Genomic DNA, 19,463 nt, shown 5'->3' with positions numbered 1-19,463 from the left:
GTTCCTTTAAACAGAAAGCAATGTCGTAGCAAATTGAAGGCAGTAGTATATAGAGGTCTGATTACATCATGACCAGTGGGTTAGTCCTGGGAATGCAAGTGTGGGTCAGCATTTCAAAGTTATTTTACTTTACTCTCCAGTTGGAAAGCTCAGAAAATTAAGGACAATGTGGCAGGATTAACATTAATTTATGATCCTAAAAAACACCCAGAACCAGGAGTAGAATACAGTATTCTTCATAAAGGGTCTGTATAAACAATCCTACAGCTGCCACCACACTGTATGTGATGAAAATTAAATTACTCCTCTTGACACTGGGAAGACTCCCTGTCATCCTTTCATTTCCACTTGTAATTCGAATGTCAGCCAATGTAATGAGGCTAATGTGTGTGGCTGAAAAATTATTCTGCATATTGACAGCTGATTTTCTACGTAGAGTGCCAAGGAGTCTATGAAGAACTTGCTAGAATGAGTGGATGAATTTAAGTGATTTCCATATACCTGCAGTAAACAAGAGATCAGCACTTTTGAAATAGTGCTGTTGAGCCATTGAGATGACTCAGTAGGTGAAGGCGTTTTTCATGTGTACCTGGCCACCTGAGTTCATCCTCAGAACTACAAAGCTGTCCTCTGACTTCCATACTTGGGTCATGGTTTGTGTATATTTCCTCTCCTTTCTTCCAATGAAAAGAATTTTTTAATAGGTTAAAAGTAGTATGTGTAATAGCATAAAAATGAAAAACCTAGCTATGTACATAAGAACCTTTGTTTAGGATCTGTCCGTTCCAAATGCAAAATAGTGGTGGAAAAAAAAATCCGAAACATTCTAAATAATTGGAGACATAAACCTTTTTGTAAACTGAGAGAATTGGTGTTTGGTTTTTTTTGTTGTTTGTTTGTTTGTTTTGGTTTTTTGAGACAGAGTTTCTCTGTGTAGTTTTGGTGCCTGTCCTGGATCTCGTGCTGTAGACCAGGCTGGCCTCAAACTCACAGAGATCCGCCTGGCTGGGATTAAAGGCCTGCACCACCACTGCCCAGCTAAGAATTGATTTTTTTTTTTAACATGTTACTTTTCCCCAAATTGATCTGCGCTGCAAATTCAAAGTAATGTCATTCAAAATGACAGCATGAGCTTGGGTAGCTGTCAAGAATCTGAAATGTGTGGGAGGGGGAAGGAACTAAAAGAGCAAAACCAACCTTGAAGGAACAGAAAACTGAGATGAAAGGTTGCACACTATCCAACACTATGGTATTGGCAAAATGATTGACAGATGAATTGGTACAACCAATGGAAATTTTCTTTTAAATCAGTCTTCTGTTTTATAGGCTTTCAATATATAAACTTATTGAGTGGTAAATGTCACCAAGTAATCACTTAACATCATGGTTTTAATCACAAAGGTCTATTGTGATTCAGTCTGTTGACTCCTTCAGCTCAACATTATTGTTCTTGACTTGTATCAAAATGCACCTTAAATAAGGATTAATAGGTAGGGGACTAGAGATGGCTCAGTGGCTAAGAACACTGGCTGCTCTTCTAGAGGACCTGAGTTGGACTCCCAGCATCCACATGGCAGCTCACAACCATCTCTAACACTCTTATCCCAAAAGATCTGACACCCTGTTCTGACCTCCACAGGCATGCATGCATGTGGTGCACAGACATATACCCAGATACATAAAAGAGAAAAAAGTAAAAAAGATTTACAAACTGGTATATAAAGTATATATACCTGGTTTTGAATTTAATCCCTTTATATTCTGTAGTATTTTCAGGTAGTTATGTGTGTATCTCAGGGCTGACAACTGAGACATTAACATGTCTTAATACTTGTTTTAAGACTACTTTCCTCGTGGATAACAAAAAGGTCTTTGGAACTCACCTTATGCAAGACATGGTGAAAGATGCCCTCCGGTCCTTTGTCAGTCCTCCGGTGCTCTCCCCCAAGTAAGTTACCAGATGGGTTACAGTGTATGCTTGTGAACACCCAGCTTCTCTGCACTCCTTACAGATAGATACAGGCCTCACCTCTTAGGGCCAGCCTCCATATACATAGGTCAGTTTTATTCAGACTGCTCTCCTTGTCATAGAGACTGGGATGAAGGCATGCAGCCATTTGAGCTGTGTTTTGAGAGATGAATAGGGCTTTTTTTTTTTTCCAACAGAAAGGGAAGAACTGAGTCATTATCTCATACAGAGAACCCAGCATTTGTAAAAGCATGAGAATATGAAATGTATTTTCATATATGAAATGTATTTTCATACATGAAATGTCAGTGTTCTCACCATGATTTATTAAATCAAGCCACATGCTCTGTTAAACTGTGGTATCTTTCTTTGTTTGGGTTTCCTGGGAACAGACCTTGAGATCAGTATTCATATAAATGTATTTAGAGATGTTGCCAGGAAAAGCTGACATGTTGTAGGCAGAAAGGACATAAAAAGGAAGAAAGTGAAGCAGCTTGCACACCTGGATGTGAGTTTGTTCAGTCCTGTAGGAAGCTCTGCAGACAGTATGGGTTACAGTCTCCATATTTCCTCTTCAGAAATAAAGGAACCTGAGAATTTAGCCCCTATGCCTGTCAAGTCACGTTTGTCCCTGGGAGACTAAATGAGACTAAATAAAAACTGTCATTCCAGCTCATGGTCTTTGTAATTCAGCCTAGAAGGTCTGTGTGCTATCTGGATCCGTGTCCTGTCTCCTACTCCTGCCTCCTCCTCTTCCTGTTCTCGCTGTTAACTCTGCCTCAGTCATACTGACATCTTGCTGTTTAGGAGTGTGCAGGGAGGGAAGGGGAGGGAGAGAGGGAATGCAAAAGGCAAATAAAGTCCTGGGCTTGTTTTTTGAGACAGAGTCTCACTATGTAGCCCTGTCTGTCCTGGAACTCACTATGTAGACCCATCTGGACTGAAACTCAGAGATCCACCTGCCTCTACCTCCTGAGTGGGACCAAAGGTGTGTACCACCTTGCCAGTTCTTGGTTGTATTTTTGTCCCCTGTTCCTGCCTGTGTGTGAAGGCGCCAACCCCCCCCCCCCATCCTTCCACCCCCACCCCTTTGTTTCAGCTCCTCTTCCTGCCCCTGGTCTTTTTTTCACTCTGCTCTGAGAGGACACTGTGACATTGCAGCTTAGTGCACATTTACCAAACATGTTCAGAGTAAGGCTCTGGCTTATTTTTTTGTTTTAAACCTATACATATATTTTTGCCACTTTCGTTCCTTTTCCATATTTGAGTTTTATGCTGGTTTAAAACTGACCTTTGTAGTCTACAGAGCGAGATCCAGGAAAGGTTCCAAAGCTACACAGAGAAACCCTGTCTCAAAAAACCAAAAAACCAAAAAAAAAAGAAAAGAAACAAAAAAAACTGACCTTTGTAAAACTTGACTTCTGTCTTTATTTTGTATTTTTGAGACAGTTTCATGTGGCCTAGGCAGCTCTTGAATTCTTGATTCTTCTGCCCCCTTCCCAGGGCTGGGATTACAGGCATGTGCATAGCAGGTACAAAACCTAAGAGTTTTTAAAAATTCACTCTGAACATTCTGGAATTATTTTGCTAGTCTACAATTGGATGTCTGACTTTAATTTTTCAGTATCAAAATTGGTGCTATGTTGATATCTTTGAACATATCTCTTTGTGCATGTGAGCTATGTAGTCATAATCATTCTGAATCATAAAGCTACATGCATCTTCAATTTTGTTTTGTCAGATTGCTTTCCAAAGTGACTGACATGATTTGATGCTGCTAACACTATGAATATCCGGGTGGTGGTGCATGCCTTTAATCCCAGCACTCAGGAGCAGAGGCAGATGGATCCCTGTGAGTTAAGAGGCCAGTCTGGTCTACAGAGCAAGTTCCAGAATAGTCAAAGCTATACAAAAAAGCCCTGTCTCGAAAAACAAATACATAAATAAATAGTAAACACTGTAGTGCTCATTTCCCCCTAGTCTAGCCTTTGATATATGAGACTTTCTGATAGTCTGGCACCAGTGACATAGATCTTGCAGAGGATGTTTATTAGTAACATGTATAACATGTTCATAGTCCTCTGTTTGGTTCGTAGCATGTCTTTCCAAAGTGCTTAAATCCTTTCATTTGGACTTTGCCTTTCCTTTGTTTCAAGCCTCTCTTAGCACCTAAACTGCACATCGATGCACTGTTTGCCATTTAAATAGCTCAGTGTTTTATGACTTCATATTTGCAAATTTCCTGTTTACTCAGATTAACTTGGCAACCTTCAAATCAGTATTTGTACTACTTTTGGCATCTTTGCAGCTGTATGCAGAATAGGGATACACAGAGCAGTGAATGATACTTTAGACCTCATACTACAAGTCCAGCTTCTCAAACTGTCGACTCAAACCTCTGGAGTCCTGTAACTGACTATGGTTGTCACAAAACACTGGATAGAGAAAAGTTATATACTGCTAATCGACACCAGATGTTGTGGCCAGAGACCTGCAGGAAACTGATCCTGTGTCCTCCAGGAACAATGATTTTCATTCATTGTCCATGGTGTTAAAAACATTTATTAGGATTCAGGTGGGTGGGTGAACCCTGTGCCACAGCATGCAAATGGAGATCCAAGAACAACTTTCAGGATTTGTTTCCACACTTCTACTCTCTGGGTTCTGATGATCAAACTCAGGTTTACCCCCTGAGCCATCTGGAAGGACTAGTTTGTTTTATTTTTTTTTTAAGACAGGGTTTCACTGTGTAGTTTTGGTGCCTGTCCTGGATCTTGCTCTGTAGACCAGGCTGGCCTCGAACTCACAGAGATCCTCCTGGCTCTGCCTCCGGAGTGCTGGGATTAAAGGCGTGCACCACCACTGCCCGACTTGGAAGGACTAGTTTTTTTTTTTTTTTTTTTTTTTTTTTTTGGTTTTTCGAGACAGGGTTTCTCTGTGTAGCTTTGCGCCTTTTCCTGGAACTCACTTGGTAGCCCAGGCTGGCCTCGAACTCACAGAGATCCGCCTGGCTCTGCCTCCCAAGTGCTGGGATTAAAGGCGTGCGCCACCACCGCCCGGCTTGGAAGGACTAGTTTTATAGGATACAGTCACTACACATAATGAGAATCAACTGTGTGTAGGGCCTATTTCATAGTGTGGTAACGTATAGCTATAGTTCCCACTGGTGTGGCTGTTCCTGAACCCACACAGAGCTCCACCTGCCTCTGCCTCTCAAATCCTGGGATTACAGGTGTGCACCACCATGTCTGGTCATGTTAGAGTTGGTGCCTCACATACACCAGGCTCTGGGTTTTGTCCTACCTAATGCTGTTGTAGTTCTTTTTTCCTTTGTAAGTGATTTAAAGTTTTCCTTTGGCTCATTAGAGTTTTCTTTAAGCTTTCAGGAGTTTTACCAGATTAGTCAGATGGATTTTATCCAGTCTTACCTAAAACTCACCATTAAGTCTTCAACTCAGATCATGTTCCATGTTACTGCTTGTTTGACTATTGTCTCACTCTCACCTCTGTTGTTTTCCTTCTAGCGTGTCTTCATTGGGGTTTATGTTGCTATGACAAACCCTGTGACCAAAAGTAACTTGGGGAGTAAAGGTTTTATTTCAGCTTGCAGCTGTCAGGTGACATTCCATCATTTGAGGGAAATCAGGGCAGGAACTAATGTAGAGGACATGGAGAACACTGCTTATTGGCTTGCTGAGCCTACTTTCTTACAGCACCCAGGATTACCAGCCCCTATTCCATATCAATCATCAATCAAGAAAAGACCTACCGGCCAACCTGTAGGGGCCTTTTCCCATTCAAGGTTTCCTCTTTCAAAAGGACTCCAGCTTGTGTCAAGTTGACATAAACCAGCAGCACACATAGCTGATGGCCAGGTCTTCAGGTCACCTGTGGATATTCTTTGTGACATTCATGTCCTCATTAGTTCTACTCTGCTGTTGGGCAGTGTTTTCTGTCTTTCTTAAAGGTTTTTTGTGAGCATCTTTCTCTCTGCTACTTAGAATTAAGCTTGATCATCATTCATGGAACCAGAAAGGTTTTTAATTTTATTTGGCAGTCAAAGACATTGAGTCTCCTAGCTTTTTAATTTGAATGACCCCTTGCCTTGCCCCTGGTGTTCTGCTTTGCTCCCTCCTGGCCATCTGTCATTCTCTGTTGTATGGTCATGGTTCCGCTTCTCTTTGATGCTTGTGAGATTGCTCATCTTTGGCAAATTCCCATCAAGACCCCAGGAAAAAAGTCTCATCTGCTTTTCCTTCATTGCCTTAGATCCCACAGCACTGGTCTCTGCATGGTTTGTGTTTAAAGTCCAGTATCTGTTCGGCCTCTGTAGCTCCTCTAGTCCTTGAAGACTGCAAGGAAGAGACAGATAAGGAACAAGGACAGCACTTCACAAAGAGAGTAGACAAGGGTCAAGGAACATAAGGTGTTTTAAAATCCCTGGTTGCAAATGAGGTTGCATCTTGGAAATTAGGGCTCTCTGTAGATCCTAAGAGGATAGTTTTAAAGAATAAGTGATGAAAGGTCAAGACTCCCTCGTTCTCACTAGGATTGTTGATCACATAAACAAATGTGGAAAGCACAGTAATAGGAAATATTTAACATAATGCTCATGTTCCTCAACTTAGTAATGTATTGGGTTGTGTTTTCTCTGTTAGTAGCATCTATAGTGATCACTGTGTCTTCTGTCTAAGCTGTATACTTTGATGCTAGTGATATGCATATTATCTTGCAGGTGTTGCCTCTATAATAATCACCAGGCTAAGGACTGTATCGACTCTTTTGTTACTCACTGTGTTCGGGTAAGACTACAACTTGGATTGTTCTGATTGATACTTGAAAAATTACGGTACATAATTCTTTCATATGCATTTATTCTTTCTTCATTGATCTCTTACTCATGTCTTAACATTTCTGTCTCTCTTACTACTTGAATGAGTGGTTTTATGGCCTGTGCTCTTGGCAGGTTCAGATAGAAAGTCAGCATTGAATAACCTACTACCACCTGTGGGGACCAGAAATGGAACATCATGACTCCTGGCTGAGAAGGCACTTGTTCCCTAGTGTGCTTTGTAAATGGACATATAGACTTCTCTTTTTTTAACCTTACAAAAAATAGTCTTATATGTTTACCTTGGCACTACCTTAATGAAAGAGGTTCTACTTAAACTAAAAGTATTAGTTTAAATCAGGTTACAAAATTTTTTTCAGTTCTCTGGTTATGAAAAAAAATGCAGACTTGTAGAAGATTAAGTTACTAGTTATTCTTATTTAGTTATATAAACATTTCTCTCAGAAATAAATTAAGCAGTTCTTTAGGGGTTAATTCTATTGCATGCATGCTTGTGTACATATGTGCATACAAGTGTGAGTGTGAAACAGTACTGCATGGTGAAAGGTTTTATTTCTGTAACATTTTATTAACACCACATGTATTGCTTTACTTTCTGAAGATTACTTTTTGAAGAGTGAAAAGTTAATACAGGCTGAGATCCCTAAGCTGAAATGAGAAATACCTGGGGCTAAAGATGTTTCAGATTTTGGAATATTTGTGTAGAATTTGTGGGTTAAGCATCCCTAATCCAAAAACCTGAAATCCAGCATGCTCCCAAGTCTGGAGGATTTTTAATGTTATCTGGCATTCAAAAAATCTTTTGGAAAACTAGATATGGTGATGCACACCTGTAGTCCTAAACACTCAGGAAATGGGGGTGGCAAGATCACAACTTCACAGTCTTCAGCTAACAAAGACTGTTGGGGTCCAGCCCCTCCATAGCCTTCTCTCAGGGTCCATGGAAGAATCTACAACTAGCTGATAATCTAATCTTAGACGATACGAAATGAATATACCTACACAAAACTCTTCAGTCCATTCACTTTATTCTTCTGAGTCAGTTCTTTCTCTACACAGTTTCTATTCTGCTCTCTTATTTAGCTCCTTTCTCACCTGATTTCTCTGCTGTTCCCTCTAAGTGCTATCTTAATTCCTTCATCTAGTCCTGCCCCATCTAGGTTCTCATCCACCTAGTTCTTTCCCAACTTAACTCCTCTTCCATCTCCTTCTCTCTCATCTTGTTCTTCCCCCACCTGGCTCTTCCTCATCTTCCCTCTCATCCTTCTAGATCTCTCTTCTAGTCCTCCAGTCTAGTCCTTCCAAGTCTCTGAGGTTTACAGTAATATACATATGCGATAGCAATGCTCTGGCTAAGGCAAGGTCACCAGGCTTGAATTTCATTGGGGTCAAAAGGAGGGGCAATATGATCCACACAAAAGAGCAGTAATTGTCAGCTTTCATCTGCAACCCAAAAGGGAAGTGACTAATGGGGAAATGAGTCGACTAAGGGCTAAATTCCATTAATATCTAAGCAAAGGGGATTTTATGTGCTCAAACTGTGTTCTTAGAAGTGGTTAGGTAGCCGGGCGGTGGTGGCGCACGCCTTTAATCCCAGCACTCGGGAGGCAGAGCCAGGTGGATCTCTGTGAGTTCGAGGCCAGCCTGGGCTACGAAGTGAGTCCCAGGAAAGGTGCAAAACTACACAGAGAAACCCTGTCTCGAAAAACCAAAAAAAAAAAAAAAAAAAAAAAAAAAAAAAAAAAAAAAAGAAAGAAAGAAGTGGTTAGGTAAAGTGTTAGGAGTCCATCAGTGATGAGTGAAAGTAAAACTGCCTTTTTTTCCTTTAGCCCCTTCTCTGTCCAAGCTATCTAGGCTCTCCCGTTTTCTGGCAGGGTGGGGGAAGTGTAGCTAGGTAACCTGCATTGTAGCTAGAGTTTCCCTGCCTGGCCCACAGTCAGGACAAATCTCTCTCACCTGCCAGTCCCACAGCCACTCAGACCCAACCAAGTAAACACAAAGACTTATATATTGGTTACAAACTGTATGGCCGTGGCAGGCTTCTTGCTAACTGTTCTTACAGCTTAAATTAATCCATTTCTATAAATCTATACCTTGCCACGTGGCTCGTGGCTTACCGGCATCTTCACATGCTGTTTGTCATCGTGGCGGCTGGCAGTGTCTCTCTGACTCAGCCTTCCACTTCCCAGCTTTATTCTCCTTGTCCCGCCTACACTTCCTGCCTAGCCACTGGCCAATCAGTGATTTATTTATTGACCAATCAGCAACACACTTGACATACATTCCATCCCACAGCACTGCATTGTAGAAACCCTTTAGTTCTGAGTTTATTGTTAAAGGTAGATCTAAAACTAGAGATAAGACTTTGGAAAGGGAAAGGTTAAGCTTAATTAGCACATCTACCAGGCCTTCTCAGATAGTCTGGATGCTTAAGTGTGTTCTTAGAAAGTCTGGGAGAGTATCTCAGATAAGATACTTTTATTTGGAGAAGGTCATGGCCAGATGTTGCTAATGACAATAATTACAGAAAGGCCTGAAATCAGGGATCTTGACTGTGTCTGTTAGCACAGCTGGAGAAAGTTATACAAATACTTTAATTTTATAGGGAGGGAATTTTTTTTTTTTTAAGTTTTCAGGTGAGAGGTGCTCACCCTGTGCCTCTGAATCTTCTAGAATAGTTGCTAATCAAAAAACAGTCTGTCAGAGCTCACCAGTACAAGCTGTTATGCCTAAGTACAGGCTGCTCACCATATGTGTCTGTTGTCTGATTAGTTCAGTGTTCTGGATTTTGCAGGAAGCTGTGGTTCCAGTCCATAGGACTAGGAGAGCCATAGGTAGAAGCCATCACTCAAGCACCACAGAAATGTTAGCATCATAATCTTGGCTTTTAGTTTAAATAGCAGAAAATAAGTTGGAGTTAGATGCCCAAATATTGGGATAAAGAAATTTCATGTTGACAGTTAACAAGTTGTGTGTGTGTCCCAGCCATTTTGCAGTCTTGTTCAGATCCATGGCCATAACAGGGCTCGGCAGAGAGACAAACTGGGTCACATCCTTGAGGAATTTGCTACCTTGCAAGATGAGGTAAGTGCCAGGTATCTTTTTCTAAATTTCAACAAGTCATAGATTACAAGAGTAGCATGCATCTGTAAAAGAGTACATACTTGAAGTCACTGAACTTGGGAGTGTGAGAAAGGAGGATCATGAGTTCAAGGCCATCCTGGGTTACATGGGGATATTTTCCTCAAGCTTTAACTTTTGAAAAGGAATTCTTAAAACAATGGTTTGAGGATTAATGTTTCACTATGATATGCCTGTTTTTCACATAAAATTTAACAGCTGTATACTCCAGTGGAAGAGTGTACATGAAGAAATGAAAAAATACAATTTATAGACATCTTTTTTTTTTTTTCGGGAGAGGGGGGTATGCAGTTCGGTTTAAGACAGGGTTTCTCTGTGTAGCCTTGACTGTCCTGGAACTCACTCTGTAGACCAGGTTGGCCTGGAAGTCCTGCCTCTGCCTCGCAAGTCCTGAGATTAAAGGCATGTGCCACCACTGCCCGGCCAGTTTATAGGCATCTTAAACTATGTCTTTGGTCATCAGAATAAACTGTGGCATGTGTAGAAAACTATGGTTTCCTGGCAGGTTTACCCCACAATGGAATGTTTTAAAGCTGACTCGTGGGCAACAGTGGTTCCCATTACTAATACCACAAGACCTGAAATCACAACTTGAGGCTTGTTTGATTTGAGACAGGGCCTCACTGTTTTTTCAGGCTTATTTTTAGACACTGGACTCTCGTGATCCTCCTGCCTTGGTCTCTGGAATAGGCTGATGGTACTACAGGTTTACAAGCCTATACCATCACTTTGTCAGAATAGAATAGCTTCTGTGAAAATGGATATTTACTTTGAGGAATAATTGGGGTAAATGTTAATTATTGAAGGATAAGAACTTTGCAAACCTAACCAGAAGTGCATTTGAAAGCAGGACTCTTTTGGGTTGTAAGATTTATATTTTCTGCTGATATTTTCAAGTTCTCTCGCCATGTAAATAATTTACCATAATGTAACAAATTAATTTGACAGGCAGAGAAGGTCGATGCAGCACTTCACACTATGTTGTTGAAGCAGGAGCCCCAGAGACAACATCTGGCCTGTTTAGGAACCTGGGTTCTTTACCATAACCTTCGAATTATGATCCAGTATCTGCTCAGTGGCTTTGAGCTGGAGCTGTACAGCATGCATGAGTACTACTACATCTACTGGTGAGGACTGTTGGAGCTAGAAGTGATGGCACAGCCAAGGTCTGAGCATGCATCTGCAAAGAGTGCAGTTGGGGGTGCTCTGTGTGTGTGTTAGGCATGCAGCCCCAGGAGCTGGTGCTTTCCCCCACCTTGTTGAGGTGGGGTCCCTGTGCTGGCCTGCAAGCTCCAGGCTCTTCTCCTGTCTCACTGTAAGAATGACAGGCGTACAGATGTGTGGGACTGCATTTAACTTTTTTTAACATAGGCTCTGGGAATTGAAGTCAGGCTGTCAGTCTTTCTTGACCAGCTGAGCCATCTCCCTGGCCCCTGGGATATTTTTTTCCTTCAGTGCATTTGTACTGTAGTTGTGTCATAGTAAACTATTTTGAGAATTAGAGCTAGGCCAAAGTGTCTATCTTCAGTGCTGTAACATTGTACAAATGTTCCTCCCTCTGTTTTCATATTTCTGTGAAAAGTACCAATAAAAGTGAATGGGGTAATTCAACATCTTCTGTTTGCACCTGTGGAGGAACGTGAGCACAGTTTGCTGTGACTTCGGCAGCAACGCCATGGTATGGGCGCCCTCGATAGAAGGAGCTTCCTTGGGGGATGTCATGGCTGCACTCCCATTTGAGCATAATCCATGAGGAGTCATCTGTAGAGTAGTAGCTCTTCCCCTTCACTGGAAGAAAGATAAAACTCCTGGGAAGAGGCTGTTTGAGGCTGTCTTGGCCATGGAAAAGCTGTAGAAAACAATGAAGTCAGCACACTAGTCATTCTAAAGTGTCTTCATCTGTCAAGAGATGGAGGCAATTTTAAACAGTTTCCTGTTCATCATCGCAGACCCTCTAACTGTACTCTGTGCTGTGGGGATTCATTTGTATTTTGTATGGTGATACTGTATGCTAAATGTTTCTTTAAATGAAGTGTCAGCAGCTGCCTCTCCTGATGTTAGCTACTCTTTCATGAGATGAGCGGATCCCTCACCTGTGGGAACCATAATACTTTACCTTCAAAATGTAATACCTGTATAATTCCAAATGCACCTTTTCATAAGTTTCTGTTGGCTGAAAATGTTCTGTTTTGGACAACAAGATGGCTCAGCAGGTAAGAGCCACATCCACTCAAGCCCGATGACCTAAGTGCCATCCATGGAACCCACATGAAAGGTGGAAGAGGAGAACTGACTACACAGCGCTGTCCCCTAGTCTCCAGATACACCACCGTCTGTCACCCACACACATGCACATCATCATCATAATGAGGACATTAAAATGCTCTGGTTTATATGTGCTTTAATATGTAGCCTGCCTGGCATCTTTGAGTGCACTTTTGGGAATAGGTATCCTAAGAGATCATAAACATCTTATCGATCTGGTTTTTATTCATTATATGAGTCCTTAATTTTCTGTATTGCTGGATATGTTGGAAACAATGCATACCATCTCCTAGATTTGAACTGCTTTTCTAGCTTAGATGCCTTGTTAGGTAAACATGAAAAAAGTTTTAATAGAATATCCTATTTTATATTTTGTTTATTGGATAAATTTAAATAAATAAACCTATATGTTTTTAAGTTTTAGAGTGAGTTTTACATAATGCCAATAATTTTTGACACTTTCTGAATTAATTTTTTTATTTGCTTTGCAAAGAAAATATTTAATTAATAGACTAGGCTGAATTGTGTCCTGATAGTGAAAAGAATTTAAAGGTATTCTAATTTCCTTGTATGTAGATAATTATCCAGAAATTTTTTGAAAGGTTATAAAATGTGGGAAGGGAAAGATCACTTTCAATGCTCATTTCTTGTAAGCTCTACACTTAGCAAACCACCAAAAAAATAAATAAATAGATAAGTAAATAAAGCTTTGTTTTGCAAACTTTAAAGCATTACAGAACTTGTCCACATGGGGCTGGGGGTGTATTAGAGCGGGCTTGTTTTCGTCTCTGTGGCTGTGGCTTCAGTCCTTCGAGTCACAATGAAATAATAAACCTTTCCGTTAGTGTTAATAGTTGTGTTGGTAAAGCTGTCCTGTTCAGCTAGTAACTGATCTTTGTGACCATCCAGGTACCTCTCTGAATTCCTGTATGCGTGGCTGATGTCCACCCTGAGCCGTGCAGACGGCTCTCAGATGGCAGAGGAGAGGATCATGGAGGAGCAGCAGAAAGGCCGCAGCAGCAAAAAAACAAAGAAGAAAAAGAAAGGTGCTGTAAATTCCCTCATTCCTTATTGAGCCAGGGTCTCACTGTCAGACAGGCTGGCCTGAACAACAGCCTGCTTGCCAGTCTGCCCAGTGGGACTGCAGGTGTGCACCATCACCCCTGGCTTTGTGGACTGTCTTTCAATTTGAAACAGAGTGAAGGACACCTTACCTTTGACAGACAAGTGGGTGAAGAGCTCCTTGTGAGCTGAAGTGCCTCTGTTACACGCTTCTCTTTCACCATTGTGCACAAACTAGGAGAGGCAGAGTCCGGTGTCGGTGATGGGCGAGTTTCAGGTCCTTTCCAGTGCTGTGCACCGGAGGGTCATAGAGCAGGACACAACACACGGTTGTGCTAGCAGAATAGATTGGAGCAGGCAGGGGTCCACCCTGAGTGTGCTGCTATGTTGGTGTGGGCAGGTGGACAGAGTGTAGAACCCAGGAAGCAGAGGTCTTGCCAACATTCTTTAGTACCAGCTACTCGGAGAGCACAGTTGTATTATTTGTACATTTTGGTCATAAGATAAAATTTAGAGAAGCTAAGTGAAGTTCACATGCAGTAAGTAAGTGGGGTGGTTTTTGTTAAATTAGATTTTCTTCTACGGTTAGGAGAGAGGGGGAAATAGAAGATTTTTTTTCTCTCTAAATTACAGTTCGTCCTTTGAGCCGAGAAATCACAATGAGCCAGGCCTATCAGAACATGTGTGCTGGGATGTTCAAAGTAAGTGATGAGATCAAGACTTCTTGCTGTTTAACTGTCATTTCTTTTTCTTTTCTATCAAGACAGGGTTTCTTTGTGTACCCCTGACTGTCCTGGATCTCGCTCTGTAGGCCAGGCTGGCCTTGAACTCACAGAGACCTGCCTGCCTCTGCCTCCTGAGTGCATTTAAGATCACCTCTTGCCTTGATTCTCCCAGGTTCCTCTCTCCCCTGTTGTCCCTGTCTGTTTGAGGATTACCTCACTCCACTCTCGTTGTGTACACAAGCAGTTGACACCTTGCTTCATGCAGGATAGTTGGAGCATTCCTAGAGTGTGACATGGAGGAGTGGGCTTTAGTGTGGCTGCTGTAAGCAACAGCAGGCATTTTTGCAAGGCTGTGAACATTCATTTTTAATTGTACTGGCAATTCAGGAAAGCTCGGAGGTGATTCATCCAGAGCAGACTCTGGAAAAGACACTGGCCTGTGTGATTATGTGGAACTTGTTCCTTCAGCATCTTCTACTTAAAGTCTCAAAGCAACTACAGAAGCATGAGATGTGCAAGAGTGGTGTGGGGTGTGCATGCGTGTGTGTGCGCGCACACGCGCGCGCGCCCACTGGGACTAGAAAGATTATTTTTAAATTAATGTATCATTTTCTCCTCTTCTCCCTCCAACTCCTCCCATGTATCCCCTTTCAAAGTCATGGCCTCTTTGTTTTACATGTGCGCACATGCATACACACACACACACGCACACACACAAAATCTTTGTGTGTATTCCTAAATAACTACAATCTCCCCAGTCCATATAATGGACTTATGTGTATATGATTTCAGGGGTGACCACTTGGTATTGGATAGACAATCAGAGGCTGGAAATTTTTTGTTTAGAGCATGGTGTATAAATTTAAAATGGATGAGAAGTCTGCTTTACTCTTTTCTGATTTCTGAGATGACATTTTAAGTATTTAAGTTGCTGCTTTGTTTTTTTTTTTTTTCCTGTACTGATGCACATGTCCACTCTCTCAAGTGAATTTCTCTCTTTCTCATTGTTTTCTCCTTCTCTTCTCCTTTAGACAATGGTGGCATTTGACATGGATGGCAAAGTGCGCAAGCCCAAGTTTGAGCTTGATAGTGAACAAGTTCGGTATGAGCACAGGTTTGCTCCGTTCAACAGCGTGATGACACCACCTCCAGTGCACTACTTGCAGTTCAAGGTGAGCTTGCCGGGTGAGGTCAGAGCGAGGTCTCAGCTGTACACCACACTAGAGAGGTTGTGTTTGTACCAACCCGCCTGCTGCACCAGTAGGACAAGTGCTAAACTCAGCACGGTCTTAGTGGTGTGGAAAGTATTGGCCTTGTTGGACGCGTTAATCACATGAGCAGGTTCTGTTTAAGTCACTAGGATCATTGAGATATGGTGTACGCAGGTTAAGAACTGCATGTCACATGGGTTCAGACCGAGTCTGTATGGCTGGGTCGTCAGTTAAGAACTCCATAATAACTTTAAAATGTTTATATTAAATATATTATGATAATAGTCTCCCTTCTGTTTAGGAAATGTCTGACCTCAATAAATACAGCCCTCCTCCTCAGTCTCCAGAGTTGTATGTGGCAGCTAGTAAGCACTTTCAGCAAGCGAAAATGATCCTCGAAAACATCCCCAACCCAGACCGTGAGGTAAGAGTGGGTTCACTGTACTTCTAGGGGACACGCTTGACAGACAGCACATCCTGCCTGCCTGTGGCTGGTCATTATAGTGAGTCAGTTGGAGAGCACTGTCAAATGGAGCCTGTCTTGTTTTTGTAAGAATTTCAGGCAAGTTTGCCAACTTAACCATTTTTAAGTCTCTTGTCTCCGCCCGATAGGGTCTCACTCTATAGTCCAGGCTGCTCTCTTAATTCCCAGTAATCCTCTTGCCTCTCCCTCTCTAGTGTTAGGATTATTAGGTCATGATCTACCATACCCAGCTTCCATTATAAGTATTAAATATGAAAAACTATGTAGCCAGTTACTATAGAACATTATTCCATACTTGACCATTTACATAAAAGACTGTTGCATTAAAAGACTGATGTACCAGAGTAAACTTTGAAAGGGAACATGGTTTAGGCTTTTGATGATTTAATAGTTTGCACTGTCCCCCAGCACCTCTCTGTTAGCACAGGAGTTACTCTTGTCATGTTGGTCACGGGGGGAACACTTAATACAGCTCAGTGCAGGGTGACTTAGCATTATCTGTCAGAAACGACCAGTACTGGGCTCAGAGATGGAGTGTGCTTGCCTGTCGCACAAAGCCTGGGGTCTATCCCTAACTCTGCAAATAAATTAATAGAGGGGAAAACCACTTTTCAGATATGTGCACATCCAGAAAGAGTAATGAATACAGGTGAGTTTCAGCATAGCAGGTTTTTAATTGCAAACAGTATAACTGTGATCCAGTCATTCACAAGGTCAAGGAGATTAAGATAGCAAGAGTTAAAACTGTAGTAGTACACTACCATTTCATTGAAAGTTGACAGAAAAGACTGTGTATTATGTGAACAAGTCACTTCTGTTAAAAGCGAATTGTTGATAGTGCCTTAGCCTCTGAGAGGAACATTGAATGCCTTGGAGAAGAGAGCAGGAAGGAAATGTAAAAATTGTATTCTAGTTGGATGTGATGGCAGAGGCAGAAGGATCTCTGAGTTCAAAGCCAGCTAGGGCTACATAGTGAGACCCTGTCTCAAAAAGAAAAAAATGTATATACTCTAGCTAATAAAAATGGTAATTATAAAAATTTGAGAGTGAGGTTCAATAATAGAAGACATATTTCATTTAGCAGAAATTTTACTCATTTATTCAAAGATTTGTCAAGTATCTACTATTCCCAGAGGAAAACAGCTGTTATGGGTCAGGAAAAGGGTCATATTATGTATTGTACAGAGTGTAGAACTTTGAAGAAATACTGCAGTCACGGGGTAGGAAGGGAACCCTGCTTTTCTTCTGCTTGGTATTAAACCCAGGGTATTGAGCACTCTGTGCAAACGCTTCTACCGCTGAAGTGCATCTCTAACTTTAAGCATTTTAAATAACCCATTTTAGTAAATTCTAGAAGGGGAAGCAAGACACTGGATGTCAAGGGTGGACACTTCCAGACAGGGGACCCAGATGCAGAACATTGCAGAACAGACCTGTTCCTGGAGTGTTTGAACAGCAGCCAGGGACCTTGTGGCTGGAGTTGGGAGAAACAAGGTAGTATTGGAGTGTGAGCAGAGGATAGGTAGATCTGACTTGTGATAAGGGAATATTCTGGGAACATTCTGGGACTCTGCTGCAAATTGACACATGCTACAAAGGTGGAAGTCAGGGCAGCAGTAGTCCAGGTGAGAGGTGGTATGGGTAATCAACAGTGATACATTCTCGTTGGATTTAAAGTCTGGGTCAATTCATGGGTTAGATGTGGAATATGACTTGAAAGATTTTGGCCTGAGCAGCTGAATGAATTGATTTGCATGATGGCAACAATGCTGTGGCATGGACCAGTGTAGTTTCAGACATGTCAAATTATTACCAATTTATTATTTTTTTTTTGAGACAAAGTCTCATGTAGCTCAGACTGGCCTGGAACTACCTGGGCTTACCTCACACCCATGGGAGGCCTCTTACTCAGTCTCAGAGGCTGAGATTACAGGTCTGAACTTCTGTGTCTACCTTTCCATTAGATGTTTAAATGGAGCTGCTCTCTCAAGGCAGGTGGATATCTGCTTTGGGATTGAAGAACCCATCCTGTCCTTTTGTATTTCCAGACAGTGGTCAATAACGCAGCAGTGGGAACTTGGGGGTTACGAGAAATCTAGCAATTGTCGTTATTATGATTCATGTATTTCAGTGAAACTGTTTAGACTGTTAGTTCTCAGAAGTAAAAGTTAATGCTCCAAGAACACTCACTACTTTCCAGGAGTATTTCTAAGCTTTAAATACAGCCAGGTACTAGAAGTGTAGAGCTACGCTGTGTGCAACCACAGTTGTATGTGCAGCATGAAATGTACGTTAACTCGGTCTTCAAAGCAGTTTTTATGCGGTGGGCCAGATCTTCACCTTCATTTCTATGAGGATGACCATGAACAACTCACTGATGAGAGAAGGTTGGTATCAGTGGTGAAGCTGGGGTGTTGCTCCATGTTCTGAACAGCAGCTAGTTCTCTGGAGCATGCCGTGTCTGGAGCTCATGATTGGTGGTTGGGAGGTGTGTTTAAAGAAGTGCAGTGTCTGGAGTGCCTGCAGCACAGGTCAGCACCTCCCGGCTCCTGTTCTTGATGTGATGCTGAGTGTCTTGTTCTAGGTCAGTAGAATCCTAAAGGTCGCCAAGCCCAACTTTGTGGTCATGAAGCTTTTAGCAGGAGGACACAAAAAAGAGTCAAAGGTGAGTACAAAGTTCCCTGTGCTCTATTATAGAAAAGGTTCCACCATTGTGTAGAGTCACCCGAGAAGAGGTAGGGCTCAGCTGCCAAGAAGTGAAGCTTGCTCACCGTTTTTCTTCCAAACATTCTGAGACTTAGAACTTACACTCGTCTTTTCTCCTGCTCCCATATGGATCATTGGCTAACAGGGCAGTTAAGAAAGTACGGGCCAGAGTGTCCAGAGCTCAGAAATAGGAGCTGGCAAAGTGGTCCAGGCTGACCTGAGTTTACTAACTGGAACCTACACTGGGGAAGGAAAGACCCAACCCGCTACACACTCACACTCACCATGGCAACATGCTCTCACCCTCATACAAGATAAATGGAATAAATTTTTTTGGTTTTGTTTTGTTTTTTTTCAAGACAGGGTTTCTCTGTGTAGTTTTGGACCCTGTCCTGGATCTCACTCTGTAGACCAGTCTGGCCTCAAACTCACAGAGATCCTCCTGCCTCTGCCTCCTGAGTGCTGAGATTTAAAGAGGTGTGTCACCACCGCCTGGCTGGAATAAAATTTTAAAGAAAATGTGTAAAACGTATTTTGGGGAGAAGTACAAAGTATCTTAATATCACCTGCTTTAGGAAAGTAGATGGTTCAGTAGTTAGCTATATGTACAGGTATGCATGCATATAAGCAGTGGCCATTTCACTTAGCAAGCCCCAAGGTGGAGCTGCCTCCACCTCCCCAGCACTAGAATTTTAGGTGTGTGCTATCATGCCCAGCCTGGAAATCAAACCTCAGGTTCTCATACCTGCACAGCAAACACTGTACCAACTGAGCCATTTCTCCAGCCCCAAAACTGTTTTTTAACACAGATAAGATGTGGTGTTAATGTGGAAGATCTACCTTGTCACAGGTCAGCTTCTGATGCAACCTTGTGGCAGTTGCCTGGTGTGTATGGCTTTGCTTTTTCACTTGTTACCCTAAAGTTGAACTGTATTGTCGTCCTGATGGGGCTGAATGCTTTGTCTCGAAGTGAAGTCCAACTTCCTTTAACTTTCTCTGAAGATAAGAAACAGATGTTCGGGATGTTTTCTGATGACCTTCATGAAGG

The 19,463-nt window shown here is 42.0% G+C and overlaps 1 protein-coding gene across 3 annotated transcripts in view; it reads left to right on the top strand.

Annotated features, from left to right (window-relative positions):
- Window positions 1–19,463, top strand: part of Naa35 (N-alpha-acetyltransferase 35, NatC auxiliary subunit) — a 59,419-nt gene that overhangs the window by 39,425 nt on the left and 531 nt on the right. For all 3 annotated transcript variants that reach the window (XM_052726875.1, XM_052726876.1, XM_052726877.1), the window contains 9 exons: window positions 1,842–1,948; window positions 6,705–6,771; window positions 9,807–9,905; window positions 10,911–11,089; window positions 13,137–13,273; window positions 13,923–13,990; window positions 15,046–15,186; window positions 15,527–15,649; window positions 18,294–18,374. In XM_052726875.1, coding sequence (XP_052582835.1) covers window positions 1,842–1,948; window positions 6,705–6,771; window positions 9,807–9,905; window positions 10,911–11,089; window positions 13,137–13,273; window positions 13,923–13,990; window positions 15,046–15,186; window positions 15,527–15,649; window positions 18,294–18,374 — 1,002 coding nt within the window. The remainder of the gene's footprint in view (window positions 1–1,841; window positions 1,949–6,704; window positions 6,772–9,806; window positions 9,906–10,910; window positions 11,090–13,136; window positions 13,274–13,922; window positions 13,991–15,045; window positions 15,187–15,526; window positions 15,650–18,293; window positions 18,375–19,463) is intronic.

The sequence above is a fragment of the Peromyscus californicus genome, unplaced genomic scaffold, assembly GCF_007827085.1.
Source record: "Peromyscus californicus insignis strain IS unplaced genomic scaffold, ASM782708v3 Scaffold_8__1_contigs__length_139910024, whole genome shotgun sequence".
Lineage (NCBI taxonomy): Eukaryota > Metazoa > Chordata > Mammalia > Rodentia > Cricetidae > Peromyscus > Peromyscus californicus.
Note: the sequence above shows the minus strand (reverse complement) of the source record. Positions and strands in the feature narration are given on the sequence as shown.